Source organism: Pseudophryne corroboree, chromosome 5, assembly GCF_028390025.1.
Source record: "Pseudophryne corroboree isolate aPseCor3 chromosome 5, aPseCor3.hap2, whole genome shotgun sequence".
In the NCBI taxonomy this organism is placed as follows: domain Eukaryota; kingdom Metazoa; phylum Chordata; class Amphibia; order Anura; family Myobatrachidae; genus Pseudophryne; species Pseudophryne corroboree.
The window spans coordinates 207,616,774-207,637,658 of NC_086448.1; the positions used below are offsets into that span (position 1 = coordinate 207,616,774).

General features: G+C 45.0%; 1 protein-coding gene across 1 annotated transcript in view; it reads left to right on the forward strand.

Moving 5' to 3' along the window:
* The window catches only part of MTPAP (mitochondrial poly(A) polymerase), a 105,352-nt gene that overhangs the window by 24,115 nt on the left and 60,352 nt on the right, over window positions 1–20,885 (forward strand). The window contains exons 4-5 of the mRNA XM_063922035.1: window positions 7,803–8,027; window positions 9,877–10,088. Of these exons, the coding sequence (XP_063778105.1) occupies window positions 7,803–8,027; window positions 9,877–10,088 (437 nt within the window). The remainder of the gene's footprint in view (window positions 1–7,802; window positions 8,028–9,876; window positions 10,089–20,885) is intronic.

The following is a 20,885-nucleotide window of genomic DNA, read 5'->3' on the forward strand; positions in this document are numbered from 1 at the left end:
GCTAGGGTCAGGAAAACAGAGTCTTTGTTTATCCTGTATGCTTCCAACAAGCTTGGTGCTCCTGCTTCAAAGCAAACTATTGCTCGCTGGATCTGTAACACGATTCAGCAGGCTCATTCTGCGGCTGGATTGCCGCTGCCAAAATCAGTTAAGGCCCATTCCATTAGGAAGGTGGGCTCTTCTTGGGCGGCTGCCCGAGGGGTCTCTGCATTACAGCTTTGCCGAGCGGCAACTTGGTCAGGTTCAAACACTTTTGCAAAGTTCTACAAGTTTGATACCCTGGCTGAGGAGGACCTTGTGTTTGCTCAATCGGTGCTGCAGAGTCATCCGCACTCTCCCGCCCGTTTGGGAGCTTTGGTGTAATCCCCATGGGCCTTACGGAGTCCCCAGCATCCACTAGGACGTTAGAGAAAATAAGATTTTACTTACCGGTAAATCTATTTCTCGTAGTCCGTAGTGGATGCTGGGCGCCCGTCCCAAATGCGGAATTCTTCTGCAATACTTGTAAATAGTTGTTGCTTCAATAAGGGTTATGTTATGGTTGCATCAGGGTTGACCTGATGCTCTGTTGTTCATACTGTTAACTGGGTAAGTTTATCACAAGTTATACGGTGTGATTGGTGTGGCTGGTATGAATCTTGCCCTGGATTACCAAAATCCTTTCCTTGTACTGTCAGCTCTTCTGGGCACAGTTTCTCTAACTGAGGTCTGGAGGAGGGGCATAGAGGGAGGCGCCAGAGCACACCAGTATCCAAATTCTTTCTTAAAGTGCCCTGTCTCCTGCGGAGCCCGTCTATCCCCATGGTCCTTACGGAGTCCCCAGCATCCACTACGGACTACGAGAAATAGATTTACCGGTAAGTAAAATCTTATTTTTTTATTAAAAAATTATATTGTGCCATTGTAACATATTTGAGGACAAATCTTCACATTTGGATCATTACAGTTAGAGGTGACTCATTCTTTTGTTAGATTCCTGTACAATTTGAGTAACCAATTTCTAAATTGTTTTTCTCTAACGTCCTAGTGGATGCTGGGACTCCGTCAGGACCATGGGGAATAGCGGGCTCCGCAGGAGACAGGGCACATCTAAATAAAGCTTTTAGGATCACATGGTGCGTACTGGCTCCTCCCCCTATGACCCTCCTCAAAGCCTCAGTTAGGTTTTTGTGCCCGTCCGAGAAGGGTGCAATCTAGGTGGCTCTCCTAAAGAGCTGCTTAGACAAAGTTTTTTTAGGTTTAAATCTCAGTGAATCCTGCTGGCAACAGGATCACTGCATCGAGGGACTTAGGGGAGAGATTTCCAACTCACCTGCGTGCAGGATGGATTGGAGTCTTAGGCTACTGGACACTTAGCTCCAGAGGGAGTCGGAACACAGGTCATCCTGGGGTTCGTCCCGGAGCCGCGCCGCCGACCCCCCTTACAGACGCTGAAGATCGGAGGTCCGGAAAGCAGGCGGCAGAAGACTCCTCAGTCTTCATGAAGGTAGCGCACAGCACTGCAGCTGTGCGCCATTGTTGCTACACGTCTCACTGATTCAGTCACGGAGGGTGCAGGGCGCTGCTGGGGGCGCCCTGGGCAGCAATATTAAATACCTTTAGTGGCGAAAAATACATCACATATAGCCATTAAGGCTATATGTATGTATTTAACCCAGGCCAGCTTTCTTAAAACCCGGGAGAAAAGCCCGCCGAAAAAGGGGCGGAGCTTATTCTCCTCAGCACTCAGCGCCATTTTCCTGCTCAGCTCCGCTGGTGAGGAAGGCTCCCAGGATTCTCCCCTGCACTGCACTACAGAAACAGGGTAACAAAGAGAAGGGGGGCATAATTTGGCGATATTGATATATTAAAAGCGCCTATATCAAAAACAACACCTTCTAGGGTTGTTTATATACATTTATAGCGCTTTTGGTGTGTGCTGGCAAACTCTCCCTCTGTCTCCCCAAAGGGCTAAGAGGGTCCTGTCTTCGATTAGAGCATTCCCTGTGTGGCTGCTGTGTGTCGGTACGTGTGTGTCGACATGTATGAGGACGATGTTGGTGTGGAGGCAGAGCAATTGCCGGTAATGGTGATGTCACCCCCTAGGGAGTCGACACCGGAATGGATGGCTTTAGTTATGGAATTACGTGATAATGTTAGCACATTACAAAAGTCAGTTGACGAAATGAGACGGCCGGAAAACCAGTTAGTACCGGCTCAGGCGTCTCAGACACCGTCAGGGGCTGTAAAACGTCCCTTACCTCAGTCAGTCGACACGGGTACCGACACAGATGAATCTAGTGTCGACGGTGAAGAAACAAACGTATTTTCCAATAGGGCCACACGTTATATGATCACGGCAATGAAGGAGGCTTTGCAGATCTCTGATACTGCTGGTACCTCAAAAAGGGGTATTATGTGGGGGGTGAAAAAACTACCTGTAGCTTTTCCAGAATCAGAGGAATTGAATGACGTGTGTGATGAAGCGTGGGTTAACCCAGATAGAAAACTGCTAATTTCCAAGAAGTTATTGGCATTATACCCTTTCCCACCAGAGGTTAGGGCGCGCTGGGAAACACCCCCTAGGGTGGATAAGGCGCTCACACGTTTATCAAAGCAAGTGGCGTTGCCGTCTCCTGATACGGCCGCCCTCAAGGATCCAGCAGATAGGAGGCTGGAAACTACACTGAAGAGTATATACACACATACTGGTGTTATACTGCGACCGGCAATAGCCTCAGCCTGGATGTGCAGTGCTGGGGTAGTGTGGTTGGATTCCCTGACTGAAAATATTGATACCCTGGATAGGGACAGTATTTTATTGACTCTAGAGCAATTAAAGGATGCGTTTCTTTATATGCGAGATGCTCAGAGGGATATTTGTACTCTAGCATCAAGGGTAAGCGCGATGTCCATATCTGCCAGAAGAAGTTTATGGACGCGACAGTGGTCAGGTGATGCGGATTCCAAAAGGCATATGGAAGTATTGCCATATAAAGGAGAGGAATTATTTGGGGTCGGTCTTTCGGACCTGGTGGCCACGGCAACTGCCGGCAAATCCACTTTTTTACCTCAGACCCCCTCCCAACAGAAAAAGACACAGTCTTTTCAGCCGCAGTCCTTTCGCTCCTATAAAAACAAGCGACCAAAAGGACAGTCTTATCTGCCGCGAAGCAGAGGAAAGGGTAAGAGAGGGCAGCAAGCAGCCCCTGCCCAGGACCAGAAGCCCGCCCCGGGTTCTACAAAGCCATCAGCATGACGCTGGGGCTTTACAAGCGGACTCAGGAGCGGTGGGGGGTCGACTCAAGATTTTCAGCAATCAGTGGGCTCGCTCACAAGTGGACCCGTGGATCCTGCAGATAATATCTCAGGGTTACATGTTGGAGTTCGAAAGGTCTCCCCCTCGCCGGTTCCTAAAGTCTGCTTTACCAACGTCTCCCTCAGAAAGGACGTCGGTATTGGAAGCCATTCACAAGCTGTATTCTCAGCAGGTGATAGTCAAGGTACCCCTCCTACAACAGGGAAAGGGGTATTATTCCACACTATTTGTGGTACCGAAGCCAGACGGTTCGGTAAGACCTATTCTAAACCTGAAATCCTTGAACCTGTACATACAAAAATTCAAGTTCAAGATGGAGTCACTCAGAGCAGTGATAGCGAATCTGGAGGAAGGGGACTTCATGGTGTCCCTGGACATAAAAGATGCTTATCTGCATGTCCCAATTTACCCCTCACACCAAGGGTATCTCAGGTTCGTGATACAAGACTGTCATTATCAGTTTCAAACGCTGCCGTTTGGTTTGTCCACGGCTCCTCGGGTCTTTACCAAGGTAATGACCGAAATGATGGTTCTTCTACGAAGAAAAGGCGTATTAATTATCCCTTACTTGGACGATCTCCTGATAAGGGCAAAGTCCAGAGAACAGCTGGAAGTCGGTGTAGCACTAACCCAGGTAGTGCTTCAGCAACACGGGTGGATTCTGAATCTTCCAAAATCTCAATTGACCCCGACAACACGTCTGCTGTTCCTGGGAATGATTCTGGACACGGTTCAGAAAAAGGTGTTTCTCCCGGAGGAGAAAGCAAGGGAGTTATCCGAACTTGTCAGGAACCTCCTAAAACCAGGAACTGTGTCAGTACATCAATGCACAAGAGTCCTGGGAAAGATGGTGGCTTCTTACGAAGCAATTCCATTTGGCAGATTCCATGCACGAACATTTCAGTGGGATCTGCTGGACAAATGGTCCGGATCGCATCTGCACATGCATCAGCGGATAACACTGTCACCAAGAACAAGGTTGTCTCTCCTGTGGTGGTTGCAGAGTGCCCATCTGTTAGAGGGCCGCAGATTCGGCATACAGGACTGGGTCCTGGTGACTACGGATGCCAGCCTACGAGGCTGGGGAGCAGTCACACAGGGAAGGAACTTCCAGGGCGTGTGGTCAAACCTGGAGACGTCCCTTCACATAAATATACTGGAGCTAAGAGCGATCTACAATGCTCTAAGCCTGGCAAAACCGCTGCTTCAGGGTCAGCCGGTGTTGATCCAGTCGGACAACATCACGGCAGTCGCCCACGTAAACCGACAAGGCGGCACGAGAAGCAGAAGAGCAATGACAGAAGCGGCAAGGATTCTGCGCTGGGCGGAAAATCATGTCATAGCACTGTCAGCAGTGTTCATCCCGGGAGTGGACAACTGGGAAGCAGATTTCCTCAGCAGACACGACCTTCACCCGGGAGAGTGGGGACTCCATCCAGAAGTCTTCCACATGATTGTGAACCGTTGGGAAAAACCAAAGGTGGACATGATGGCGTCTCGCCTCAACAAAAAATTGGACAGATATTGCGCCAGGTCAAGAGACCCTCAGGCAATAGCTGTGGACGCTCTGGTAACACCGTGGGTGTACCAGTCAGTGTATGTGTTCCCTCCTCTGCCTCTCATACCAAAGGTACTGAGAATTATACGGAAAAGGGGAGTAAGAACAATACTAGTGGCTCCGGACTGGCCAAGAAGAACTTGGTATCCGGAACTTCAAGAGATGCTCACGGAGGATCCGTGGCCTCTACCTCTAAGAAGGGATCTGCTTCAGCAGGGACCTTGTATGTTCCAAGACTTACCGCGTCTGCGTTTGACGGCATGGCGGTTGAACGCCGGATTCTAAAAGAAAAGGGCATTCCAGAGGAAGTTATTCCTACCTTGATGAAGGCTAGGAAGGAAGTGACTGTACAACATTATCACCGCATTTGGCGAAAATATGTTGCGTGGTGTGAGGCCAAAAAGGCCCCAACGGAAGAATTTCAATTGGGTCGATTCTTACATTTCCTGCAAGCAGGATTGTCTATGGGCCTAAAATTAGGGTCCATTAAAGTTCAAATTTCGGCCTTATCAATCTTCTTCCAGAAGGAATTGGCGTCAGTTCCTGAAGTACAAACTTTTGTCAAAGGTGTACTACATATACAACCCCCAATGGTGCCTCCAGTGGCACCGTGGGATTTGAACGTAGTTTTGAATTTTCTCAAATCTCATTGGTTTGAGCCTCTAAAATCGGTAGATTTAAAATACCTTACATGGAAGGTAACCATGTTATTGGCCCTGGCTTCAGCCAGGAGAGTTTCAGAGTTGGCGGCTTTATCGTACAAAAGCCCATATCTGATTTTCCATTCGGACAGGGCAGAACTGCGGACACGTCCTCATTTTCTCCCTAAGGTGGTTTCGGCTTTTCACTTGAACCAGCCTATTGTGGTGCCTGCGGCTACTAGCGACTTGGAGGACTCCAAGTTACTGGACGTTGTCAGAGCATTAAAAATATATATTTCAAGGACAGCTGAAGTCAGAAAATCTGACTCGTTGTTTATATTGTATGCACCCAACAAGATGGGTGCTCCTGCGTCTAAACAGACGATTGCACGTTGGATCTGTAGCACAATTCAATTTGCACATTCTGTGGCAGGCCTGCCACAGCCTAAATCTGTAAAGGCCCACTCCACAAGGAAAGTGGGCTCATCTTGGGCGGCTGCCCGAGGGGTCTCGGCATTACAACTTTGCCGAGCAGCTACGTGGTCAGGGGAGAACACGTTTGTAAAATTTTACAAATTTGATACTCTGGCTAAGGAGGACCTGGAGTTCTCTCATTCGGTGCTGCAGAGTCATCCGCACTCTCCCGCCCGTTTGGGAGCTTTGGTATAATCCCCATGGTCCTGACGGAGTCCCAGCATCCACTAGGACGTTAGAGAAAATAAGAATTTACTTACCGATAATTCTATTTCTCATAGTCCGTAGTGGATGCTGGGCGCCCATCCCAAGTGCGGATTGTCTGCAATGTTTGTACATAGTTATTGTTACAAAAATCGGGTTATTACTATTGTTGTGAGCCATCTTTTCAGAGGCTACTTCATTTGTTGTTATCATACTGTTAACTGGGTTCAGATCACAAGTTGTACGGTGTGATTGGTGTGGCTGGTATGAGTCTTACCCGGGATTCAAGATCCTTCCTTATTGTGTACGCTCGTCCGGGCACAGTACCTAACTGAGGCTTGGAGGAGGGTCATAGGGGGAGGAGCCAGTACGCACCATGTGATCCTAAAAGCTTTATTTAGATGTGCCCTGTCTCCTGCGGAGCCCGCTATTCCCCATGGTCCTGACGGAGTCCCAGCATCCACTACAGACTATGAGAAATAGAATTATCGGTAAGTAAATTCTTATTTTTTTTTTTTTTTTTTTATAATTATCTCGCCACTGAATTATTTTTCCGCACAAAAATGAATAGAAGTGTGATCTGTAGCACATTTTGGGGTCATTCAGACCCTACTACAGTAGCGGCACGCAGCGCAGTTTGACGATGGCGGCTGCACGGACACACACTTTGCGGTCACATCCCCAATGGATGCGACTGCAATGTGATTGACAGTGGGGGGCGTTTGCATGGCGGCGATGCAGCGTTGGGGAAGCGCGGCGAATAGGGGTGGTCTGGGACTGCTTTCGGGGCGGCTGCGTGTCCTCACACGCAGCCATTCCGAAATAAAAAATGACGTCAGACCACCTGGCTGCGCAGTCTGCGGACGCATCGGGAGGCGGCCTCACACATGCTGGGCGGCCCCCAGCGTGTGCAGAGATGAACGCAGATCTGGCTGTGTATGCAGCGATCTGCATTCATCTCTGAATAACACCCTCTGTGCATATACCATTAAAAAAATAAAAAAAAACCTTGCACCAGCACTGTTATTTTGCACACTGTTGACGTGACCCAGTTGCCTGTAATTCCACCTGCGTACACATGTTAGCAGTGTGCGCATGCGTTGGGCACTGCATATACAGCATAGAACAATTATAGGAAATAGTGCACATCTCAGCTGCATTTCCACTTGATCTGAGTCAGTATTACCAGGTATGTAGGGTAAGTGTTTCGTGGTGATATGGTCTCTTGCAGCAAGGATAGGGCAGGTGCAGATATGTGCTGCTGATAATTTAATAAGGTTGTATCATATAATACCAATCAAATCATTGTAATTGTGAGCACCTGGAAATGTATGTATCCATTACTGAGAGTAGACGCAGCCATTGTATGGGTTCAGCCTTTATTCCTGAAGATGGAACCTTTCAGTTCAATGGAAACTAACCAATGAAGGTGCAGGGAGGAGCCATATGACTCCAATGGTGGGAGCTACAGTCACCCATCTGCCTACTAGCATGTGCTGGAGGTTTGTCCCCCACCCCATCCCCCAACTGCAGGAACTGTACATGCCATATCCCATATGTAAGTTTGCATGTCTTTTATAAGTGCAGCGTGTAACAATGTCTAACGGAATATTATCTTATTAATCAGATAGAGAATCAAGCACACATTCTCCTAGAAGAGCTCCAACTGACAGAGGAAAGCATCAGACTCCGCTACTTGGTCAGCACATTAATAAGTGACATTGCCACAGCTTACTTCCCCGAAGCCACTGTCTCCCTTTATGGCTCAAGCGTCAATTCCTTCGGAAAAATGGGCTGCGACTTGGACCTCTTTTTGGATCTAGAAAGTTTAAAAGGCCCTAGATCCGGGAAGGTAAGGCTGCTGTTTGCAGTGACAGAGTGGTGCCTGCTGTACCCAGATACCTTGTAAATAGAGATTGTACGCCTGGTGTACTTGCTGTTACTAGTGATTGATTGTGCGTGTGTGTGTGTGTGTATGTATATATGTGTGTGTGTGTGTGTGTATGTATATATATATATATATATATATATATCTCTTCAGCTCTCCATTTGTGTCAGTGTTTAAGGCTCACAATATTTTTATTGTGTTTCCACCACATACATTGACTATTTTATAAGCTTGTATATTCCTCCTGCAAAGTTTACTATACACATTGATTTTTCTCTGCTATCTCTGTGCTTTCTCCCTGCTTTCTACCTTCCCTGACCTTTTGCCTTGTGGCCTAAAGTCTAGAATAGGGGTGGCAGAATGTGTGCCGGATACGGACCACAAATAGATCCTGCCTGGCATTGCTTCCTCCCACCACTGCGCAATGACAAGCGGCCCAAGTAGCTGGTTGTCATTGCGCTACAATAACTCCAAGCTGCGGTGAGCTGGGCGGAGCCAAAGGCAGGACATGTGAGGTTTGAATGCAGCTGCTCAGACTGCAGTGGTGGATTGGTGACTGGCTACGGGGCATCAATGTTTGTATTGCTGGTGGATGGCAGCAGGGTGGGGTTGCTAGGGCTGCCCAGTATGGGGAGGAGGAGCTGTTAAGTGTGACGAGGGGGAGGGGGGAGCTGGTAACTGTGCTCAAGGATGGAGGGAGGAAGAGCTGGTAGATGGGCCCAAGAAAGGAGGTAAGGGGGAAGGAGCAGGTAATTTTGCCCAAGGAAGGTGGGGAGCTGCTAATGGTGCCCAAGGAAGGATGGATGGAGGAGTCGTGGAGCTAGTAATTGGAGGCAGGGAGCGGGTCGTGGAGCTGGTAATTGTGCCCAAGGCAGGAGGGGAGCTGCTAATGGTGCCCAAGGAAGGATGGATGGTGGAGTCGTGGAGCTAGTAATTGGAGGAAAGGAGGCAGGGAGCGGGTCGTGGAGCTGGTAATTGTGCCTAAGGAAGGAGGGAGCGGAACTGGTAAATGTGCCCAATGAGTGAGGGAGAGGAGCCGTTAATATACTTGATGCTGTTTCTTTGTTTTCAGCACTGATATTTGTTTTTTTTACATTACTGGCTTATAGTGGTTTCTGTACTTAATTGAAGGCTCTTCTGTTTATTTCATTTAGACAGTTTTATTTTTTCTGTCCCCATAATTAATATGTGAATATCTAATGCATATGGGGGACACGGGACATAGCGGTGAGTGAGGGGGTGCCTGGACTTATAGCAGAAACAATATATTTTGTGTGTGGCCCTCGAATATTCACTGGAAAGTGTTAAAGTGGCCCCCAGCTGAAATAATTGCCCACCCGTGGTCTAGAATGTACTACTAGTGGGATCCAAATGGAGTGCAAAGTTGGTCCACCAGTAAAATACTATTGCCTAAGGATGTGATCTGTGTGTGCAGTACAGTGTCCAAGGACATTCATTTATAATTTATGTAGTAATATTACGGTTATGCACCTGTTGTTTCATTAACGTGTGTTCATTTCACATGTCACATCTCAACGGTGTCAGTATTTTGCTGGCAGCTACTGTACATAACACAGTGCAAGCCAAAACTAAGAGCGTTTGTGTGAGCGAGAACTAACTGGCCAATGCAGTAAGCTGTAAGCGTGCACTGTTGGCACATGTACTGTATGTGTGCAGTTTTTTTGTAATGAACACTCAGGAGAAACCTTCTATTGCATGTTATTAAATTTGCCTTCTGTGGGGAGGTATGGGCTTAATCTGTGATGTCTCTGCACCTTTACTTCATGGAGTGTTTCATTCATGTTTCCCTTAGGCTGGGGGTGGCTTCAGTACAGAATTCTGGATGAGGAGGGTCTCCTCTAGAAGAGCGGCACAACAAAAGATCCTCTCTGTCATTGGTGAATGCTTAGATGGGTTTGGCCCTGGGTGTACAGAAATACAGAAAATCTTAAATGCACGGTGTCCTCTAGTACGGTTTACACACCAGCCTGCAGGCCTTCCATGTGACCTTACAGCAGACAATAGGTAAGCATGCTGCATTCAGGTATATCTATTTTAGATCTACATGGTGAATAGTGACTGACCTTGTGGGAGACAGTTACCTGTACACTTGGGTGAGTAAGTGAGCACAGGTCTGCATGTGATTGGTGCAGTGTTATGATGTGTGGAGCAGGGAAGCCAGCCAATCCTAAAATTCCCAATCTTGGATGTTTTTGAGTCCCAAAAATACCCAGTATTATAATCAATTAAATTCCAGGTTCTATAGGCCTCAAAACATACTGGACCAGGGGCAGTGGAATAATACTTACCTTCTCCGTTTTGGTCATCTCTGTCTCTCCCTGCTGCCTGTAGAGTAGATGGAGTCCCATACTGCAGTTGCTCTCAGTCGCTGATCACTGTGCAGCGTGCTCCCAACCAATCAATGACTCGGAGCAGCAGCTTCACAGATAACCCCTACTGTCTGGGGAACAAGGAGCTGTAGACAGTCTTCCACTAGGCGCTCTCTTCTTTTAAGGTGCTTGACGTATTGGAGATGTTTGTGGATGCAGCAAGAGTGGACAAGTCTGCAGGTATCACTAAACGGGGTTAGTGTGTTCCTTAAGAGGATTTTCTTGTGATACTCCTGTATTTGTGTGTCTGTAGGTAGTAGGATTTGCTGGATATACTCCTGTCTCTGTGTGTGGTAGGAGGACTTTGTGTTTTTATAAATGGTGGTACTGGCTATACTTCTGTGCCTGTAGGTAGGAGGAGATGCTGCAGATATACTTCTGACTTTGTGTGTTTACAATTCAAGCCTGGGAATTCTCGGATTGAGATTTTCTCATACGTCCTAGAGGATGCTGGGGATGCTTCAAGAACCATGGGGTATAGACGGGATCCGCAGGAGACATGGGCACTTTAAGACTTTAAAAGGGGTGTGAACTGGCTCCTCCCTCTATGCCCCTCCTCCAGACTCCAGTTAGATTCTGTGCCCAGTGAGACTGGATGCACACTGAGGAGCTCTCCAGAGTTTCTCAGAAAAAATACTTTGTTAGGTTTATTATTTTCAGGGAGACCTGGTGGCAACAGGCTACCTGCATCATGGGACTGAGGGGAGAGAAGCAGACCTACTTCTGTGAGTTCAAAGGCTCTGCTTCTTAGGCTACTGGACACCATTAGCTCCAGAGGGTTCGATCACTTGGTACGCCTAGCTGCTCGTTCCCGGAGCCGCGCCGTAACCCTAACCCCTTGCAGAGCCAGAAGACAGAAGCCGGGTGAGTAAAAGAAGATCAGAAGACTTCAGTGACGGCAGAAGATGGCTTTTGAGGTACCGTGCAGCGCGCCATGCTCCCACATAAGAACGGCACTGCAGGGCGCAGGGGGGGCGCCCTGGGCAGCATAAATCCTCAAATTAGCAACTGGCAGAAGTGTATAAAGTGCCTGGGCACTAATTACAGACCCCGCCAGTATAAATATTTCAAATTAAGCGGGACTGAAGCGCGCCATTAAGGGGGCGTTGCTTAGCCCTCACAGCTCTGACCAGCGCCATTTTCTCTTCGCAGAAGCTGCAGAGACGCTGAGCCTGGCCTCCCACACTGCTGTACAAGTAACAGGGTGCAAAACGGGGGGGGGGGGGCACAAGAGATTTGGTGCTAATTATTTGAAAGTATAAGCGCTAACAGGTCTGGGCAGTAATTTACTCGCTTCAGTACCGGGATAGGCGCTGGGTTGTGAGCTGGCAGAACTCCCTCTGTGTTTCTCTAACAGGCTTTGTTGTGGGTCTGTCTCCTATAGCCCCAGTGTGGTTGTGGGTGTCGGTACGTGTGTGTTGACATGTCTGAGGCTGGGTGCTCTTCCCAGGAGGAGGCTGGTGTGGGGACAGAAAAGGCTGTGGGAGTGACCGTGTCGGCACCGCCGACGGCTGATTGGGTAAATAGGTTGAGTGTTTTGAATGCAAATGTGGCTCGTTGACTAAGAGATTAGATAAATATGAGTCTAAGCACCAGACATGGAGGAAATCCATGGAGGATGCATTGTCACAAGCTCAGACCCCTTAGAGGTCACAGAAACGTGCATTTACCCAGATAGCAGATACGGATACCGACACGGACTCTGATTCCAGTGTCGACTATAGTGATGCCAGATTGAATCCTAAACTGGCAAAGAGCATTCAGTACATGATTGTGGCGATAAAAGAAGTGTTGCATATAACAGAGGACCCTGCTGTTCCTGATACTAGGGTCTGTATGTATAAAGGAAAGAAACCTGAGGTAACGTTTCCTCCCTCTCATGAACTGAACGCTCTTTTTGAAAAGGCTTGGGGAAATCCTGACAAGAAGGTACAGGTTCCCAAAAGAATTCCAGTGGCATATCCGTTTCCTTTTGGAGACAGGGAAAAGTGGGAGTCAACCCCCACGGTGGACAAAGCTCTGTTGCGTCTATCCAAAAAGGTGGCGCTTCCGTCTCCTGACACGGCATCCCTAAAGGATCCTGCGGATCGTAAGCAGGAAAATACACTAAAATCCATTTATGTCACTACGGGTTCACTACTCAGGCCTGCCGTTGCTTCGGCATGGGTGAGTAGCGCTATTGAAAAGTGAGCAGATAACTTGTCATCTGAGATGGATACCCTAGACAGGGATAGCGTGCTTTTGACTCTGGGTCATATCAGGGACGCTGCAGCATATTTAAAAGAAGCTGTAAGGGATGTTGGCCTTTTGGGATCAAGGGCCAATGCCATGGCAGTCTCAGCTAGGAGAGCATTGTGGATTCATCAATGGAATGCTGATGCTGACTCTAAGAAGGCGATGGAGTCTTTACCGTTTAACGGTAGTATCTTGTTTGGTGACGGCCTCACTGACCTGATATCTACGGCTACCGCGGGTAAGTCGTCATTTTTACCTTATGTTCCTGCACAACAGAAGAAAACGCCCCACTATCAGATGCAGTCCTTTCGGCCCAGTAAATACAAAAAAGGACGAGGGTCCTCCTTCCTTGCTGCGAGAGGAAGAGGAAAGGGAAAAAGGTCACAGGCTGTGGCAAGTTCCCAAGAGCAGAAGTCCTCTCCGGCTTCTACCAAATCCACTGCATGACGCTGGGGCTTCTCTGCGGGAGTCCGCACTGGTGGGGGCACGTCTCAAATTCTTCAGTCAGGTCTGGGTGCACTCGGACCTGGATCCTTGGATATTAGAAATAGTAACCCAAGGGTACAGATTAGAGTTTCAAGACGTGCCCCCTCACCGATTTTTCAAATCTGCCTTGCCAGCTTCTCTTCTAGAAAGGGAGGTTGTATGCGCTGCAATACTAAAGCTGTGTCAAAATCAAGTCATTGTCACAGTACCCCCGTCACAACAGGGGGAGGGTTTTTATTCGAGTCTGTTCGTGGTCCCGAAGCCGGATGGCTCAGTCAGACCGATTCTGAACCTAAAATCCCTAAATTTCTTTCTAAAAAATTTCAAATTCAAGATGGAGACTTACACCTTGAGAAAGACCCCAGTCAGGGGAAGAAACGCGTTGGTGGTGGAGGAGGCGACCCGATACTTGATATACAGGAATACTGCTGGAAGCTCTGATGATCCTTTAGGAGGGATACCCTGGGATTATCTGTTCTGAGCGTGATTTGAACTGTCTAATCCACAGTTCAAACAAATCTGGTAATTATCCGCTGTTAATCATTGACGGGAAAGCCACCTCCTTAAAAAAGAACTATATTATGCACTGCACTTTTATGTTCATCATAGAACTATTTTTTAAATTTTTGTCTGTTTATTGTGTATATTAAAACGGTGTTACACTATATACCTTCCATTTCTCTTTTTGCATACCCTATATATCCTAATGTGAACGAACCATCCTATGGAACACTGGAAAAGCGCTGGTTAAGTGTATACTTCAATTTTTTTGCTATCTGTATTCTTGGAGGAGGTTAAAAGGGATACCTCTGGAAGTGTTACACTGACTAGCAGCTATTTGCGCACGGGACGGCTTTTCTAACCTTGGAATCTTTCCGAGCAGTGATCTCCAGTCTGGAGGAGGGGGATTTTATGGTGTCGGTCGACATAAAGGATGCTTACTTACACGTTCCCATGTATCCTCCACATAAGGCATACCTGAGGTTTGCTGTTCAGGATTGTCATTACCAATTTCAGACGTTGCCGTTTGGTCTGTCCACAGCACCAAGGATTTTCACCAAGGTTATGGCGGAAATGATGGTACTCCTGCCAAACAGGGAATTACAATTATCCCGTACTTGGACGATCTCCTCATAAAGGTGAGATCCACATAGCAATTGCTGAAAAATACAGAGGTAAGAAAAATTTGGGACACCTCACAAATGCGCAGGGATGGCTGCCAAAATTATATCCACCAAGAAGGGATGTCTCCCACTTCCCAGAATAACAGACTTTAAAGTAAAATTAGGTGGTAACAACACTAGGCGCCAAACCCAGATGACAAATATTCAATTATGTAAGTGTAGTCACAATCACACAACACCCATATAACAGTTAATGGGGTACGTTCCTTAAAATTACTTGAATTTGAGCATGTAGGAAGATTTCTGTTCTTCTTCTGGATCATTAGGTACTTGTCATCCGAATTTTCATTTATCCAATGTCATAAAAATAAGAGGAGAAAGGTATCTCGTGTATTACCGTTTATTTTTCTGACAAAATTTTCATATAAAACTTTTATAACATATCCCCCTATCCAATATAAACAGAGCACATGCAGCCGGTGCACAGCTATACTGGGTGTAAGAATGGGATAATTACCATAAAGTATGAGGAAACAAAGTCCTCAATACAGCAAAGTTCTTAAATACCAGTCTGCCTCCCGGGAAATGGCGTTCTGGATTTTGCGGCAATCTCCTCTCCCACAGACAGCAAGATGTCACCTCCAACTGCGCCGACGCGTTTCAGGCCTTACTAGGCCCTTTCTCAAGGCAAGTGTGCTCTCTACTGACAGATCCCCCCTTTTTATTTCCAGATCAACCAATCACAATTCACAATCAAAAATAAACCTGTTACATATGTGATCAAAGATGGCTCCCTCCATTTGTTATTCACTGTTGTCATGACAACCCATGATCGTCGATCATGAGTTGCAGATAAAAATACATCCCATATAATATAAGTGTCCTTGTAATGTACTAAAATGATATTTCCGAAGTGCTTTATAAAAGTATTATCTTTAAAAGGTCCGTTTTCGGAGTCCGTTTTTACTAGCGATACGTCACTTCCGGTTGTTTCCTCCGTGACGTTGCTTAATCCTTATCCGAGGTTCGTCACGTCCGGTGTTTTCTGTTGCTAGGCAGCGGCTGTGATTTCCCCGTGCGCGACGTCACTTCCGCTCCCAGCGAGAATGTTTCCCCGTCGCTGATCCTATTATTCTTAATGATGCACGCTGTTGCTAAGTAGCGGGGACAAACAAAGTTCCCCGTCTCTATTGCACTTCCGCATTTCCTCAGGGTGGAATTTCAATAGGATACCATATTTGTTTAAAATACCGACTTGTCCTTCTCATGACGACATAATAATCTTATAGGGTAATGGATAACATTTCCTTATATTTCAGATTTTCCTATTAGGGATGATCATTTCTCCCATAAACGACGGGGCAGAATTCATATGTGCCCTAAAAAAAGGGACACCAATAAATGTATGAAATATATATAATATAAATATAAATAGGAAAAATAAAATATGGAAAACTAATCATCTTAATTAAAACAATTGTGTTAAAAGACACTTATTTCATTTTTTTTAAAATTCCATGAATTTAAAAATACAAATAATCCCAGATCAAGTATTAACATTTTTTGGTCTTTATAAAAACCACTTGACCTCAAAATCAGAATTAAGGCCTTTGGGTAATAATGTATTGTACTTATAAATCAACTGCATTTCGGTTTTGGCCAATAATTTATTAATGTTATTTTGGCGATGGTTTGCTAATATCTTTTTAATTCCCACAAACCTCAAAATATGGCCTGGATCACAGTTGTGTATTTTTCTAAAATGATCAGAAAGTGCATGTGCTTCAAGGCCCTTTTTTACATTTCTTAGGTGCTCACTTATACGTATTTTTAGGGGCCTGGATGTTCTTCCTATGTAAAACTTGTGACATGAGCATTCTATGGCGTACACCACGTTTTTCACATTACACGTAATAAAATCCTCAATTAAATGAACCTGTCCATTAATCTCTAGTTTTTCTAATTTTTTTCCACTGTCGGTTTTAATGGTTTTGCACCCCATACATATCCCACAGCGGTGAAAACCCTTAGTCGCAATTTGACCTTCCTTTTTAAGGCTAGGGAGATCACTTCTGACTAGACTGTTTTTTATGTTGGGTGCCTTCTTGTATATAAAAATGGGTTTTTCCGGTAATACCCCTGACAGGACTGGATCTTTTTTCAGCACTTTCCAGTGTTTCCTAATGGAAGATTCTAGTGATTTATGTTGTGTACTGTAATTTGTTAGAAAAGCATATTCGAAATGTTTTGATTCATCTTTTTTCTGATTCTTGTCCCTCAACAGGTCTTCTCTATTCAATAGTAATGTCTGTTCTTTTACTTTTTCCACATGTTCAGGCTCATAGCCATTATCCTGGAATCTTTTTTCAAGTTGTTCTGCCTGTTGTTCAAATACAGCATCCTCTGTACAGTTCCTTCTGACTCTCTTGAATTGGCTATTAGGTATCGACCGAAGCCAATTCCTGTGATGGCAACTGTTCCTGTCTATGTAGGTTTGGGAATCCGTGGGTTTGGTGTACGTCTTCGTGTGTAGGATCCCTTCCTTAACATATAGGGTAATATCCAGAAAATCTATATTTTCACTACTGACGTTGAAGGTTAGATGGATATTGCAGGGATTGTTATTAAGATAGACACAGAATTTCTCCAAGTCCTCCTTCTCCCCTTTCCATATGAAGATGATATCATCTATGTATCTCCCCCATGACACCAGGTTCGCCCCGAATGGGTTGGGACCCCAGACATAGTCTGATTCCCATTTCCCCATAAATAAGTTGGCATAACTCGGGGCGAACCTGGTGCCCATGGCGGTTCCAACCTTTTGGAGGTAAAAATCCCCATCAAATTTGAAATAGTTGGTTAGGATGAAGCGGACTGCTTCTAGAATGAAGCTCTGAATGTTGGTATCTATATTGCTCTTTGTTAAGAAATCTGAAACGGCCCCTATTCCTACATCGTGATCTATTATCGTATACAATGATTTGACGTCGGCAGTGACCAACAGCATACCCTCTTCCCAGATGGGTTGTCATGGCAACAGTGAATAACAAATGGAGGGAGCCATCTTTGATCACATATGTAACAGGTTTATTTTTGATTGTGAATTGTGATTGGTTGATCTGGAAATAAAAAGGGGGGATCTGTCAGTAGAGAGCACACTTGCCTTGAGAAAGGGCCTAGTAAGGCCTGAAACGCGTCGGCGCAGTTGGAGGTGACATCTTGCTGTCTGTGGGAGAGGAGATTGCCGCAAAATCCAGAACGCCATTTCCCGGGAGGCAGACTGGTATTTAAGAACTTTGCTGTATTGAGGACTTTGTTTCCTCATACTTTATGGTAATTATCCCATTCTTACACCCAGTATAGCTGTGCACCGGCTGCATGTGCTCTGTTTATATTGGATAGGGGGATATGTTATAAAAGTTTTATATGAAAATTTTGTCAGAAAAATAAACGGTAATACACGAGATACCTTTCTCCTCTTATTTTTATGACATTGGATAAATGAAAATTCGGATGACAAGTACCTAATGATCCAGAAGAAGAACAGAAATCTTCCTACATGCTCAAATTCAAGTAATTTTAAGGAACGTACCCCATTAACTGTTATATGGGTGTTGTGTGATTGTGACTACACTTACATAATTGAATATTTGTCATCTGGGTTTGGCGCCTAGTGTTGTTACCACCTAATTTTACTTTAAAGTCTGTTATTCTGGGAAGTGGGAGACATCCCTTCTTGGTGGATATAATTTTGGCAGCCATCCCTGCGCATTTGTGAGGTGTCCCAAATTTTTCTTACCTCTGTATTTAAGTCCCCCAAGGGATCATCTTTGTTAGTGCTGCAGTGACAATGTTTAAATATAGAGAACATAGGAGGTCAACTTTGGACCATCTGTTCAAAGATGACGGGGAACACATTGAACTATTAGATGAGAGTTTAGAAGAAATTATGAGGAAGTTGGAAAAAACTCTCATTAAGGAAAATAAAATCTGGTGGGAAACGGTTATGCTAGAGAAATATATAAAGAATCAGATCATCCCAAACGGTCTCCAGATTAACAAACAAGCCTCATTCGAAAGTTCGTCAGGGGAGTTTAAAGAAGAATGGGAAAGGATCATCTGTGATTGCTCCTTTTCCCTTATGAACCTAATTGTGGAAGAACGAAGAAGGGAATTGGAAAAACTAGATAATGAAATTAAAATATATAAAGATCTAGTAACCCCTTTTGCTGACCTGAATGATTATAAAGATCTAGAACAGAGGATTGAGGCTAATATAAAGAAAGTAGAGAAAACCCTTATAGATAGGAAAATAAGGAAATATATTAGCGACAAAAAACAAAAGAACGAAATACCCAGACAAGAGGAAGAATCCGAGCAGGGTGATGTAAGGGCCAGGACCCCCTCCCCCCTAAGATATAACAAAGAACAGAAGGAAAGAGAACCACGGAATAGAAGTTACACTAGGAGAAGGGAAAGAATGGAAAGAGAACGTTCCCATAGAGAAGGGAAAAACTTGGATAGAAATTTGGGTTATCGACAAGAAAATTTCAATAGAAGATTCCGTGCAAATCCCAATTTTGAAGAACGGAACAAACCATACAGATCACCAGTTAGAATAAATCAAAGAAGGTTCAATGATAGAGGGAGGTATCAAAGAGGGGGAAGGAATGAAGAGTTGAGATATGGTACACCCCTCCCTCAACGCAATAGATTTGCAGTTCTAGAAAGAGATGGTGACGAGAATCGTTTTTTAGGGAGAAGAGGTCTACGGACCTACCCAAGATGAAGTATGTCGGATATAAAAAAACACACAGGGGAAAACGGGGAGGAGTACACAAGATTCGGAAAAACAAAATAAAAAGAAGAAAGAATCCTCGGACCAATCAAAAAGAGAAAACTCTGGTAATGGTTGATGATCAGGAGAATGTGGGACGGACCGCACCGGAAACATTAAGGACTGAGGAAAGAGGAAAAACGAAAATTTTCAATATCAGTTCGCACGTATTATCTAAATCTGAAATTTCAGTTCTAGAAAAGGGAATGAAGTTTGCTCCAACCACCTCCATAGACAAATTCTCCACATATATTGACATCCAGAAATTTGTGAGAAAGCTTTGTTTAAAGAAGTTTTTTCTCACAAAAGAAACGATACGGGAATTGGGAGAAACGGAGTTAATATCCAATACTCCCTTTAAACCCCGATCTGTTTTTTTCCCGCATCATATGAAGGGAAATTATATAGAAACCTTTTCAACGTTAGTGCACGATGACGTAAAGGAGATCAACGTGAGAGGAGTTAAGTGTAATCTCACTCAAAAAGAGAGAACCGCACTCAAATCGCTTAAAACCAATAAAGAACTAGTTATTAAACCCGCCGATAAAGGCGGGGGGGTGGTAATAATGGATAGGATCTGGTATGTGAACGAAGTAAGGCAACATCTGGCAGATAGAACTACATATCATAAATTGAGAGCGGACCCCACGATAAAAATTCAGGAGAAACTTGACACACTCATTACAAAATATGGAACTTTGAAAGTACTAAATGATAGGGAACAAGAATTTATTAGAAATAAAGAACCAATTATCCCTGTGATTTATCTCCTCCCGAAAATACATAAGGATGAGAAACATCCTCCAGGACGACCCATAGTGTCAGGTGTTGACTCTGTTACCGCTAATCTATCCGAAATGATAGATTTTCATCTACAGCCATTGGTATTAACCAATAAGTCTCACCTGAAAGACACGAAGGATCTTCTAAATTATCTACCGACAATAATCTGGGAAGAGGGTATGCTGTTGGTCACTGCCGACGTCAAATCATTGTATACGATAATAGATCACGATGTAGGAATAGGGGCCGTTTCAGATTTCTTAACAAAGAGCAATATAGATACCAACATTCAGAGCTTCATTCTAGAAGCAGTCCGCTTCATCCTAACCAACAACTATTTCAAATTTGATGGGGATTTTTACCTCCAAAAGGTTGGAACCGCCATGGGCACCAGGTTCGCCCCGAGTTATGCCAACTTATTTATGGGGAAATGGGAATCAGACTATGTCTGGGGTCCCAACCCATTCGGGGCGAACCTGGTGTCATGGAGGAGATACATAGATGATATCATCTTCATATGGAAAGGGGAGAAGGAGGACTTGGAGAAATTCTGTGTCTATCTTAATAACAATCCCTGCAATATCCATCTAACCTTCAACGTCAGTAGTGAAAATATAGATTTTCTGGATATTACCCTATATGTTAAGGAAGGGATCCTACACACGAAGACGTACACCAAACCCACGGATTCCCAAACCTACATAGACAGGAACAGTTGCCATCACAGGAATTGGCTTCGGTCGATACCTAATAGCCAATTCAAGAGAGTCAGAAGGAACTGTACAGAGGATGCTGTATTTGAACAACAGGCAGAACAACTTGAAAAAAGATTCCAGGATAATGGCTATGAGCCTGAACATGTGGAAAAAGTAAAAGAACAGACATTACTATTGAATAGAGAAGACCTGTTGAGGGACAAGAATCAGAAAAAAGATGAATCAAAACATTTCGAATATGCTTTTCTAAC